The sequence below is a fragment of the Passer montanus genome, unplaced genomic scaffold (genome assembly GCF_014805655.1).
Source record: "Passer montanus isolate IOZ18808 unplaced genomic scaffold, ASM1480565v1 scaffold2, whole genome shotgun sequence".
Classification (NCBI taxonomy): Eukaryota; Metazoa; Chordata; class Aves; order Passeriformes; family Passeridae; genus Passer; species Passer montanus.
In genome coordinates, this window is record NW_024366591.1 from 29,303,674 (window position 1) to 29,316,618 (window position 12,945).

Below are 12,945 nucleotides of genomic sequence, written 5' to 3' on the forward strand. Positions count from 1 at the left end.
CATTATACATCAACTATCTATACAGAACTTAAAAGTCTGTTAGGTCATTTATAGGACTTAAATAGACAGGTCATGCCTGCAGGGCCCAGGGGTTGTATTGTGCAGCAAAAAATCAGCCTAAAGTGGCACAGGAACTCTGGTTCTTCTTGGATTCTGATATTAAAGAAATGAGAGTGCTGTAAGCTTTTGGGCTGTTCTGCCTGTTCATTTTTGGGCTGTGTTTTATAACCATATTTACTGGGTGGTTCTGAAAAATTCTATTCACCTCAGGCAAACTCCTTGTTGATAGCTGGATAAAGTATCATTAATGCTTTTTGCATTACCATCAATCCTTGTAGGAATAGGCACTCAGGCAGAACTTGTGCCTAGCCTAGCCAGTTTCTCAAAACTACTTTGCCCTAGACCTCTATTAGAGACTGACTTCTGGCCTCAACATTAGCATTCTTTTTCAATATAAAAGAAGAAAAAATAGATGGGATCAGAAAATTGTAACTGAAATTTGTTCAAAGCCTTCAATTGAATGTTTTGCTTTGAAATCCAAGATACCATCATTGGTTTCAATATGGAATGCTGCATAAAAACCACCTCTAGAGAGTCACTGGTTCAAACTGACAGTTCTGCTTACAAAATGATGCATGTAATAGCTTCATGCTACCATTCAGATACAGTGAACTACACCTCAATTGTACTTCTTTCCCCAGCAAGAGCAAAAGGAAAAAATGATTGGTAAAAATCTGATTAAGTAGTATTGAACCGTATCTGATCACCTCTCTTTGAAAACAACTCCAGAGGGGGATTTAAGTGTTAGAACCCTCAGTATCACAGAGCCTACCATTTAGGTGGCTGGCTTCCAAAATCAATTCTACTGTGGTAAGCCAGGCTTACAAGCTCAACTTGCTGTCTCTTGATTCAAAAAAGTGAAGATGCTGAGCAGAGGTTGAGGCAAGCTGTCCCATAAGAAATGCTGACACGTGGTTTTGCCTTCCACACCAAGTGAAGGGTGGGAAAAACTCATTCTGATCCCAGGGCTCCCATGAATACCAAATGGGAAATGCATTCCTCTTGGTCTGGGAAGGTGAAAATGCTTCATTTTCAACTACTGATAGAGCTCTCGCAACCTGTGACCATTTAGGCTAAAGATCTGTCTGCCTCAGAAAGTTTCTTCTTTTTCACCAAAAAAGTTGCACCTCCCAGGGAGCAAATCTGAGATGGGAGAGACTGGAAATCACAGGCTCAGTGATAAATAAAACCCCAGCAGATGTGGCCAAACTTCTGAATGTAATACTTCAAAAATGCCTGGTGTATCAGCAGCTTGGATTGTTTTGAACACAGATACATCACGACAATCCCACAGCTCCCTTACCTGTATGTGTTGGTTGCTGGTACTCTCCAGATCTGGATGCCTTGGAGAATCCCTTCAGCTCCCACCACCACTCGGAGCTTGGAGTTCCTGTAGGCATCGTTGCACTGGCTCTGTGTGGGGCCGTAGGGTCCACTGGCACCACAGGTTGTGAACAACCACTGATCTGAAAGGAGGAGACGGGCAAAGCATGACCCCAACACCCAAGGACCAAATAGCTGTTCTGCTCCTTCGCTGCTCTGCTTCTTGGACCAAGAGCAAAACCTGGCACTGAGGTTTTAACCCAAACAAATACCCCTAGAATTACTTTAAAAGCTCTGTGTACCACAGTATTTGACAGCTTTTCAGCAACATCTCCAGGAATCTATCACAACAGTAAACATAGTTTTATTTTTCCTAAGGCTCAAAAAGGCAAAGAGCACAGAGTAGAGAAAAATCCAACAGAGTCCTCCCAGTTTCAGGCTCTGCCCTCTGGGCTGTTAAGTGCTCATTAATAATCTCAAGGCTGATGCATTCTATCCCTTTCAGTTTCTAGAGACATTCAGTTATTGAATTTATTTTAAATGGGAAAGTAACTGTTAATTAGATAACAACCTGTAAACATAACACCATCACAGTGATTAAAACAATTCTATCCCTTTCAGTTTCTAGAGACATTCAGTTATTGAATTTATTTTAAATGCGAAAGTAACTGTTAATTAACTGTTAATAACAACCTGTAAACACAACACCATCACAGTGATTAAAACTTAACAATAGATTAATTGAATTTTGAATAATTGTTTGCTCACAGGACACTCAATTTAAGCTTCAGGAAGTAAAACATCTGACTGAGGCCTGTAAAACAGGCATCCAACTCTGCATTTTCTAGGCCAGATCTGTGGGTGTAAATCAATGCCTCCCTATTACAGCCATTTTCATCAATTGAAAGTAATGGTCCTGTACAAATAGATTTCTAGAACAAGGATTTGTTAATTTGTGTTTAAAAAAAATCTAATCTTAAAAATTTTAATACATGATGGTGGCAATTATGTCCTTTTCCTTTAAGATTCATTTTAGGAGCATTGTAGTCCCAAGACCACAATTTTATAAAACTCACTTTGTCCCATTTTCTAACATATCAGGAAATACTTAATATATAATCAAAACTAAGATCTAGATGGTAAATAAGCGGACAAAGCATTTTCTGTGAACATGACATGATTTATCAAACATACTTATTAATAATCTAATATACACAATCTAATAAACTCCATTAGGTAGTTCTACTACCATTAAAGATAAAAGATTTGGAACCTGATGTTTTTTCTACAAATGGTGTCGGTCCAGTCAGCCTTCCACAAGGCCTTCTCAAAGGGCACCATTTCTCCACCAGCTTCCACAAAAGCAATGCCACACGTGCAGATTCCTTCAGTGGTGATACTAAATAGCTCAGACAGGTTATTAATTTGACTCAATGTCCAGGAGTTTGTGAACTCAATGATCCTTGCAGATCCCTTCCAATTTAGGATGTTCTATGATCAGCTTGACCTGCTTCTTGGAATTCAGAGCTATTGTCTAAGCAGATGTGGTTTAGGAATGATGGTCTGCATGTGTCTGAATGAGCAAGGCCAAAAGTTCTACCACTGCTGTTACTGGAGAGGTTCACCCTCCAGAAATACAAGAAACACATTAGCTTAGCCAGAAAAAAAAGTCTGAATTACCTTTTCACAAACTAATCCTGAAGACCAGCTAAATTCCTTCCTACAAAAAGAGTTCAGTGAATGAAATGGATCAAAGAATTTGACAGAACTTTAAGAAATACAGCGACTGGTATTTCTGAAAAATTTTGGTAATACAGTGTTGTGCAAAATTACCACTCTGGGAAAAAAATTCCCAATCTAAGTAGTGCTGAGAGAATAATCCCATCTTTCTGAAAAATCTACACCACCCCTTCTCAAAACTCCCCTGCAAGGGTCCTCTACAGATTTTGTCACTGTTACTTGTTTCATTTACATACCAATTTCACTTATTTCTCCAATCCTTCTGCAGTGGGTGGCAGTATGAAATCTTAAAATTATTAGACAGCAAATGGAAGAATTTTCCTCTCTTCCTTTGCTTCTGATGTACCCACCAAAACAACAAATAAGAGGGTAAAGGCATGTAAGGAGGAAAGGTCTAGAAGTTACTAAAGCCAAATGCTTCAGTAGCTCTGAACAGTTTGGCACCAGAAGTTACTTGTGTTTATCCTTGCAAAACCCACCCCAAACCCAAAGGAAAACCTTACACTAGCTGGAAGAGGAGAGACTCATTCTGTCAGCTATCACAGTGATTTAACATTGCAATACCCCAGCGGGCTTAGCCACCTGCACTGAAACATATGTTTAGTATGGCAGGCAGGTAAGTGGAACAATAAGAAGCCACTTGGATGTCTCCAGTGAAATATCAAACATGTTCCCAAAGGTAGATGTGGGTGACCTTCAAGGGGACAATAAACTCAAAACATGAGAGAATCACAATGGAAAACAGGAAGTGATAAAACCTAGGACAGACCACAGCATGTGCAGACTGCTGCTATGGTTAAGCTTCACATTTCTGATTTAGTGCCTTGAAATAATACACCTTCCTTAGGTATCTCCCTACCTGACCTTGGCAAACTTGTCTCTAGATGATTCCACATGCAATACACAGCACAGATGGACCTGAAACTGGCTGCTCTTGGCTCCCACTGGGTTCCAGGGACTGGGGATCAGTGAACTACATCTTATTCCAAAATGCTTTGAAATGTCCCTCTGGTTCCTTAAAAGCCCTGGTTGAACAGAAGGAGAATGTCCTTCTGCTGTAGACCTTATGCCTTCAGACTCTGAACTGAAGCAACCAGAACAGCTTTTGTATTTTCTGCCCTTAGGGCAGACTAGAGGGGGCTCACTTCTAATGCAGAGGCAGTATCAGAGTAAAGGCAAACATTGCTGGCAATTTGAGATTAGTCAGTCTGAGTTTTCAGAGCTTGAGAGGATGGGAAAGGGAAAACCACAGTTATGTTATGCCAGGGAGTACAATGCAAGGAACCTGGAGATGACTGAGCACAGCAGGTTGGATCTTGGATTTCTGAAGTGGCCCTGTTGTAATGGATACAGTGGTGTATACAAGATTGTCTGTAAAGCCTGCCAAGTTCTGCAGGTGCTACAGCCAGTGCTAGCAAGAATATTTATTTGCTTTATTCAGGTAGACAAGAACAGGAAAAGATGTGTTTCAGAACTAGCAGAGCTGGGTAGTGATCTTTGCCCAAAATATTGCAGGGGGAAGTCTGGCCCAAGTGAAGTCCATGGAGAGACTGCATCTAATTCAAACCAGCAGGGATTTTAGTAAAACCTACAGCCAGGTGTTGCACGAGCTCCTCATTTGTCATTGCTGCACTGATGTGCAAACAGCCCTACTCCTGTTTATAAATACTGGAAGCCAGTCCAACATGGAACAGCTTTGTCACTGAATGGGACAAAGGAATAATGAATGTCATTAATATGACACAGGAAGAAGTTGCCTCTCATTTCAAGATAATTAGGACAGATGGATCTCAGCTACAATTCTGGATACAGACTAAAATTCCCACACTTCCCCCTCCCCAACGCTGTTCCACAAAGCCAACTCTCAGTGTGCAGATACAACAGCCCAAGAACTGAAACCTCTAACCCAGCAGCAAAACAGAGCACTGCCTGCCTTAATAACCCACCACTACTTCTTTAAAAGTAAGATTTCACTGCCTGCAAACTATTGATTTTCTCTTGATTCTAGAAATGACTGCAGCATGTCTTATGAGCTTGGAGAGAGCATTTCTACAGGTTGCTGCATGCCACAGCAGTTTACAGTAATTCAGTTTGAAGCATTATTTTGATCTCCAAAGACTAAAGCAGCAGCACTGAATCGAAAATCCTTAAGCAGCTCGGTGAGGAGCATAGATTTTTTCCATCTGTGAATAACTGTGGTCTGTTGCATGGTGCACAACACATCCCTCCTTCCTTCTGCAGTGTGTGGCAGGATAACACTGCCAGCACACACACTGGGGGAAGAACAGCAGGACTTTCCAGGCTAAACCTCTCCCAGAAACTAGCAGATTGTGGAATTCTGCCCAACTTCACACAAGTTACCTACATCCAGTGTCCAGAAACAGCTGAGCATTCCCATGACAAAAACAACAGGTAGCTTAATGTAGGGCCCCTGTGTATTCTGAAATTGCCAGCTGCAAGATGCTAGCCAGGTTTAAAAAATGGAAATTCCTGTTGGGGGCAGGGGGGAAAAGTGGAGATCACAGTGAGATTCAGATTGCAGCACTACATTTCATTGAATAATTTATACATCAGTTCAATTTGATAGAATCCTCCTTTTTAAAAGAAACATTAAAGAAGAAACATTAAGTTTCTGCCCCTTCACCCACTCACCTGCCCTCCTGCTCCCTGGCAAGCCCTCCAACACACTGGTAAGGTCCCAGAAGCAATATTTTGCCAAACAATGTATTTTTGGCTCTCTTAAAACAATTGAAAAGAAATTTCTTCCTTCATAACTTTTCTTTCCGTAATGAATTCACTGATTGATATATTTACACACACAGTTGCTCATCCTTTTGCACAGCAGAAATTCTAGGTTTCACACAGTTTGTCTAGATACATGAAATACACAGCAATCAAGCTGCTGGATTTCAGCCACAGCAAGAGGGGAATGATGTCCTGCTCTTGGAAAACAAAATGAACAAAAGCCCACAAGACTTAAAATGACTGATTTGTTTGAAGCTCTGATACTACTTGCAGCCCTAGGCAATGCTGCTGCAGGCGCTGTTGCAAATAACAACACTGAAGAGAAAACCACGGAGCAAAGCCTAAGGCACATTCGTACTTCTAACATAGAAAGCAATTCCACTGGCACGTGTACAGCTCACAAACTCCATGCCACAAAACAGACAGAGGCATTCTGGCTATACCTCAAGGGTCTAAACGTATTAACTGGCATTTGTCAAATCAAGCTGGTTTGAACCTAGTTTAAACCCATTGCCAACCAAACCTTTAGTGATTTGAGCAAATTGCCAACCAAGCACCATGGTACTTGGCTTATTTTGGAAACTAGAGTAACATGTTAGTGAAATGCATCAGTGCTTTAAAACAATGTGTAGATAGTTTGTGTAACTTGCTCTGACAACCTCTATTCAGACCAAAAGGCTATTCCTCCTTCCAACAGAGTAAAAATCCACATTAATAAGGTTGTTTATTAATAAGTATCTCATGTTTCAGAGGCATAAGAACCCCAGTGGCTAAACTTTTGGATGCCATTAATTCTTCCTCACAGAGTCCATTTTACCTCTTCTTCTCAGGCAGATGTCATCAAGCTTGATGCCATGACCAAGTGGAATGTTTGCTTCATCTATTTGTAAGAACTTCCATGAGCTTCCCTTGCCTGGCAATATTTGGCCAATATGGGGAATTAGAGGCTTACAGGAAACTGCCCACCATAATCTTCACTAACATTTGGCTGCCACTGGCACCATGGCTTGTGTGGAGAGCTGTAGATTTTACTCAGTGCATGAGCAATCTCAGTAATGCATTACCAATAATTCCAGTGGTCCATGCTGGAAGCCTGTAGGCAAAATACACTACAAGCATATACAAGAAACATGCTCAGTGAGGTAAGGATTTCAATTTTGCTTTGGGTCCTGCCATTTAACAGTGTTCTGTGAGCAGTAATTGGAGATTATTACCTTTCCCAGGATTGAATTTGCCAGAGATTAATGGGGCAGGGGTTGAAAGATGATGGTAAATGGCAGAACTAGGTTGTGCTCACAATCACAGTCCCATACCTGTTAAGTGTGTCTACAAAATGCTATTAAGGGGATATAAAATGATCATAGAAATTAGTGAGTCTTGCCAGCAATATGAGAACCAGTTACAGAGGTACAGTTAGACTAAGAGAGGTCAGCTTTTCCACTCTTTTTGGAGTTACTATTTCTATCTTTATTTTCTAAATGAGGGCAGCAGTGGAAGACTTGGATATGTCTTTCAGTTCAACAGGAGGAGCATCTGCAGTGATGACAAACATATGCCTGATTGATCCTGAGTATCATTTCAAAGAAATACTCAAAAGCTTGATTCATGCTTTAGATTTTTCTTAAGTGCTTATAAATAAGGAACACTTTCAGGGCATTCTTGTAGGAAATTGTGGTCAGTCTAAGAGGGTAAGAGCACTACTGACTTTGGATAGCAATGAGAATGCCTTGTTTCTTGCCACTTTCTGAAATTAGGCACTAAAAATCAGCATGAAGAAAACTAATTTCTTTTCCCTTTTGTGATTCACAAAGAGTCTTCCATAAAGGATGTTAAGTGATACATGCTACCAACCTTTTCTGAATTTCTTTTTTCTCGTAATTACAAAGGATGGTAGAAATGCATGTTAGATAACAAAGACCAAGTTGGGTGGAGGTGGAAAAATTATTTAAAAACATTTTCTGAGGTTTACAGAAGTTTCTGTACAATTTAAACTGCCATTCTTAAGAGTGAGTGGCTTTGAAATGTAGGTCTGAAACCTGTGAATTGCCCTGTTTATTTCAAGTGCATGATTAACTCTAGAGAGCAATTATGCCAATTCAACTTTTCTAGGTTGTATCTGGTTGCATGCTGATTTTCAGTATTGCACCGTTGCTATTTTCAATCCTACAGAGAAAGCAAGTGTTAACACTGCAATAAAGAAATTAATACCTACATATTGTGAGATCCCACTGTTGTGTCTGAACATTTCCATCACTGTTCAGAATGCTACTTTTGTTGGGGGGAGGGCACTGGGCTGTTATTTACTGTGTTAATTGATGCATAATACAAAAATACAATTCTGCAGATACCTTTATTGCATTATACCAACAGTTCAGTTAGTATAATTGGATACAAAGAGCAACCAAATGTAATTTTCTTTTACTTAATACTTGCTCCGCTGTCCCTTTCAGCTCCTTCATCTGATTAACTGATGTGACTGAGAGTTCTTCCGAGAAACAGCCATGGAAGTGCTCAAAACAGGACTCTCCCTGATGGAAAACACAAAATCTGTGCAACCACTAAAATGCTGTGGGGAAGAGACTGGAAGAAAACAGTAACCCAGTTTTTGGGTAAGAAAATTATTTGATGGCAGTTTCCATGCAAGAAATCAGGGCTGCACCATGGCTGGTGGATGTGCAGAGCAGAAGGGATGAAACAATGCAAGATTTGGGGGGAGAAAAGGTTAATATTTTTGCACATTGCACAACATGCCATTTTTGTACTGTGTGCCCTGACACAAATAAGTTGTCAGTGGGACAGAAGAGAAGCTGAAACATCAAAAGAGAGGCTATCCTCATGGTATTTAAAGCCTATTCAGAAGCACCAGAAATCTTTAATTAAAGCTTGATTGCTCTGTGTCTTGTTATCTCCTTTTGCCTACTGAGAATCCTATTTTGTCTCCTTCAGCTTCTGTGATAGTAATTTGTTTACCTCAAGTTCCTCATTATTGCTCACTGTATCTTTATGTGCCCGAATTTCCCATATTCTAGCCTTGTGTATAAAAGGAAATTGCACTGGTTTGATATAAATTGACTTTTTAATTGGTAGTTGAATGATAGTATGATTTGAGAAGCTTTCAGTTTTACTTAAACTAATACCTAACCAATTTAAAACCAAAGCCAGTGTAAGCCTGGGTTTACAACAGAATAAACAGCACTCAGCCTCTTGTACAGATTTAACCATCTCAATGAAAAATCCTGGTTCCATTAAAGCTGATTCAATCTTCTGGCAAATGCAGGCCTTGTTACAACTGTTTTTTCCAGGCTGCTTCTAGAATCAAGTTTCACCTGCATCCTTTCAGCAAGAAGCTGGTATTCCAGCAAATAACATATCATTAGTTAATTGAAAAGGAAAGCATTTGCACTGCCCTGTGAACATCTACCTAATGGCCACCTTGCACTGCAAGCAGCTGTGTGATTTGAAAACCGACAGGAATTTTTCCTTACTCGTCCTGCTCATCAAGGAACTTGAGAGAGCAGCACGACCAGATTAGTTGTAGGCATTTCAGGTCTTCTTCTACCCGGTGTGTTCATGACCCCAGGTGTGACACACTACGGGAGTAACACATTTCTGGATGCTTTAGGGTGTTTGACAGTGGCTGTATTGTGTATTTTGAGTCTCCAGTGTGCATGACCTGGTGGCACTCTGAGCCATGACCAACAGTGGCAAGCTGAAGAAGCAAGTCAAGGGCCTGAGAGCAGAGAGAGCAGGGGGGCTGATGGTGCCAGCCCTTAATTCTGCTGAAAATGCATTTCCAAGCGCAGGCAAAAGCAGCAGGTGTGTATATATGAGGTTGTGCTCACATACAAAGGTGCAAGTGGAGGGCCGCTGCCCTTGAAAACAACTGAGCTTGTTTGGATTTAATGCTGTGTAAACAAAGTGCTACCTGTCTTTCAGACTGTAGCTCCTGCTGCTAAGGCTGAGCTGGCCTGGGGACTTAGGGAGGGCATTTTATTATCCTGTTGTCTCATCAGCTTTAGGAGCACAGTTCTTTGTTTTAGTAAGATTTCTTAAGAAGGAAATATTATAGCATGTAATCCATCACACAAGTCAAGGATCCTATTAACTGTAATTACTTTAGCTGAGCTCATATTGGTCAGTGCAGTCTTTGGGACTTCAGGGTGGTGCTGATGCTGTTGGTTCACTCACACAACAGTAAATATGTGCCCATCAAAGGAAAGGCCTTCTCAGACTCTGCCTGAGGTTTCTTAAATGCATTATGGGATGCAGAAAGAAACAAGATTAAAGCTGGGTAAAATACATAGCCCAGGGACCAAACAAGCATCTGCAATGTTTCCTGACAGCAAGCAGGGGCTCAGTAACACAAAGGAAAAAGGGAATTTGGTGCTGCAGAGACCCTCAGAAATGCAATGACTTTCACTGCAAGAAACTGCCACTCAGCTTCTGTTTCTGCCCTCTCTGCTCTGAGGGCACAAGGGGAGAAAATTGCTGTAGGAGTAATTTCAAACCCCAAGGGCTAGAGACAATTTTAGAATATGAACAAGAACAATGATAAAGCCCAGAAAATAGGCAAGCTGTTTTAGATTGGAATTGCCTTGAATTTTCACCCCAAGGTCATCACAAATTATTTTAATTGCTCAAAGAACCTCAGTGACCTTCTCTTCTACCCTCATGCAATCTGATTCCTTTTATTTCTACTATCCGAGCCTTTCTTTAAATTGAATTCCTCAGATAGGACAGGGAGCAGAAGAGCTAGATGATGTCAAGTCTAGTAACAAGTAGAAAATAACAGAATTCTCAAAAAAAATTTACAGCCACAGGATTTCTAGCCCACACACACTTTACATTAATTTTGCATCTACAATCTAATGTTTTTTTTTCTGTTGCTAAAACAGTAGGTACCCTGGAAGGAAACGTATAGCTGCCTTAGGAAACTACATCACCACCTACAGAAAGTCAGCCAGAAATCCATAATCTACCCCTGCCTACGGATCCTACCATGAGATCACTGACCCAAGGGCAACACTGAGAGCACTTAAAAGACAACTCCACTTACAGGCAGGAAACAGAGATACAGATATTGAAGGGAGAACTTCAAAGGATCTTCAAAGAGAACATATAAAGATACTTTCGTAAATTATATCTTTGTGACAGACCAAGCTCACACACAGCATCTGTAATAGAGCTAAACACAACCTTTAGAGCTGAAGTGCAGCTTCACCCAGCCCAGCATCCTCTCACATGGGCTCATTGCCTCTGTCTCACTCCCTGGAGGCTCCTGACAGTGCTTCTGCACTTTTCTTGCTGTGTGATGCTCAGCACATAAAACATCAGTGAACTCCATGTGATGGCAACTCAGCTGACCCTGCAGGCTGTCCCCTCAGCCTCTGCTGTCAGAGCTCGCTTCACAAGAGAGCTCAGGCAGCAGCAGCAGCTGTGGCAGCACAGAGTGGGCTCATGGATCCAGCTTTTCAGGGAGCCTTGAGGGCTCTGCAGGGCTTTTGGCCACACTGACCAGCCTGCTGTCAGCATCAGAGCAAACACCATTAGTCCATACATCTCAGCAGAACACTGCAGGTAGCAAAGTGAAATACAGCCTAGAAAAGAACAGATGCAAAGAACTCTTCTTAGGCAGAAGAGTGGGAGAGAAGGAGGCAGCAGGAACAAATCCCTAGGCTTACTGACAGAGCAAAGGAGGCATTTATCAACCCCGCTCTCTAACTTAAGAAGGGAGGTATTTCAAATTAGCAGGTAGCTGCCCTAAGTGAGGAGAAACAGCTGCACATGGTGCTGGGGACTGCAGTTGTAACAAGCGCTGCCTCTCCTGCAGCCACCCCTCACTTCCTTCCATGGTCAGCCCTGCTGCCCTAGATAGGCTGGAGGTTGTGGCTGCTTGAACCAGCTAGGAAGAGAGGCTGGCAAGGAGGAGGGAAAGAAGCCAATTCAAATGGAAATGCATCTCTGAGGCCCAAAACAGATATTGTGAATATGTGTGAAATCCTCGGAGAGGAGAGAGGAAAGCATTTGGGAGACAGAGATGGGAGGCTGAAGGCAGGGAAGGGAATTCTTGCATCTATTTGGCCCACACAATTAGTTAGGTTGGAAAGAGGAGCTGAAGGGTAGGGGAGAATAAAGTAACGTGAACATACAAGACCGACATGTCTAAGTCCAGTACTGTGCTGTTTCAAATGGACAATGAATATTTTCTGAAAAAGTGAGGTTATGTAAGTTCAAACCAAGTCTGTAGCAACTAGAGTTGGGTGTTAAGGTTAATAAATGCTAAACTCAGTCAATTTGGACACTTCACTTTAATTCCTGCCCATTTTTAGATGACCATGACACCAAACACACTTATCTTACAGTTTAAATCCATGTTTTACTTCAAGTGGCTCCCTCTGGTTCTTTGACCAGCTGGCAGCCTGTTACAGTTAAAACCAATTTACAGTTAGCAGCTAAAGGTAATGTCTTTGTAGAGTATGTTTGTTTTATTTGTAAGGGACTTGGGAAAAGCTCTAAACAAAGGCTTTGGGGGGAAAAATTGCATTTAGCCACATCTAAATGAAATCTGTGCTAGTTGGAAATCTCTCCTATCTGATGACGCTTCTCAGACAGTTACCTGCTGGATCAGAAAAGGGGGCACTGCTGAGCTGGAGATTTCCCAGGAGCTTTTGTTCCCATCCAAACTTCTTCTGGACACCTCTACTGGTGAGCAAATTGTTTGAGTCTGGAGTGGTACCTCGAGGTGTCTTCTCTCCACTGACTAAAAAACAAGAAATCACAGATTGGTTTATGGCTGAGGGGGACTGAGTCACTATGTAATCCAAAATTGGAGCTAAAATAAGGGCTGCAGACTTCTGTGCTAAGAGCCTGCAGTCACAGGATATAACATTATTAAAAGAAATGGGCAGATTTACTTTCCAATGTTGTTGTTACGGAACTGAGACAAAAGGAAAATAAACAGGAATGAGTGGTAGGCAAAACATTAAGCGAAAGAAGACACAAAGCAGAAATACATTATACAATCTTTAGCAATTGTTATAAATTTTTTTCAGCCGGTAAAAGTCTGAGGAATTTTCT

General features: G+C 41.3%; 1 protein-coding gene across 1 annotated transcript in view; it reads right to left on the reverse strand.

Annotated features, from left to right (window-relative positions):
* ALK (ALK receptor tyrosine kinase) overlaps positions 1-12,945 on the reverse strand; it is a 226,155-nt gene that overhangs the window by 34,431 nt on the left and 178,779 nt on the right. The window contains exons 10-11 of the mRNA XM_039707697.1: positions 12,485-12,628; positions 1,364-1,526 (exon numbers count right to left, since the gene is read on the reverse strand). Coding sequence (XP_039563631.1) covers positions 1,364-1,526; positions 12,485-12,628 — 307 coding nt within the window. The remainder of the gene's footprint in view (positions 1-1,363; positions 1,527-12,484; positions 12,629-12,945) is intronic.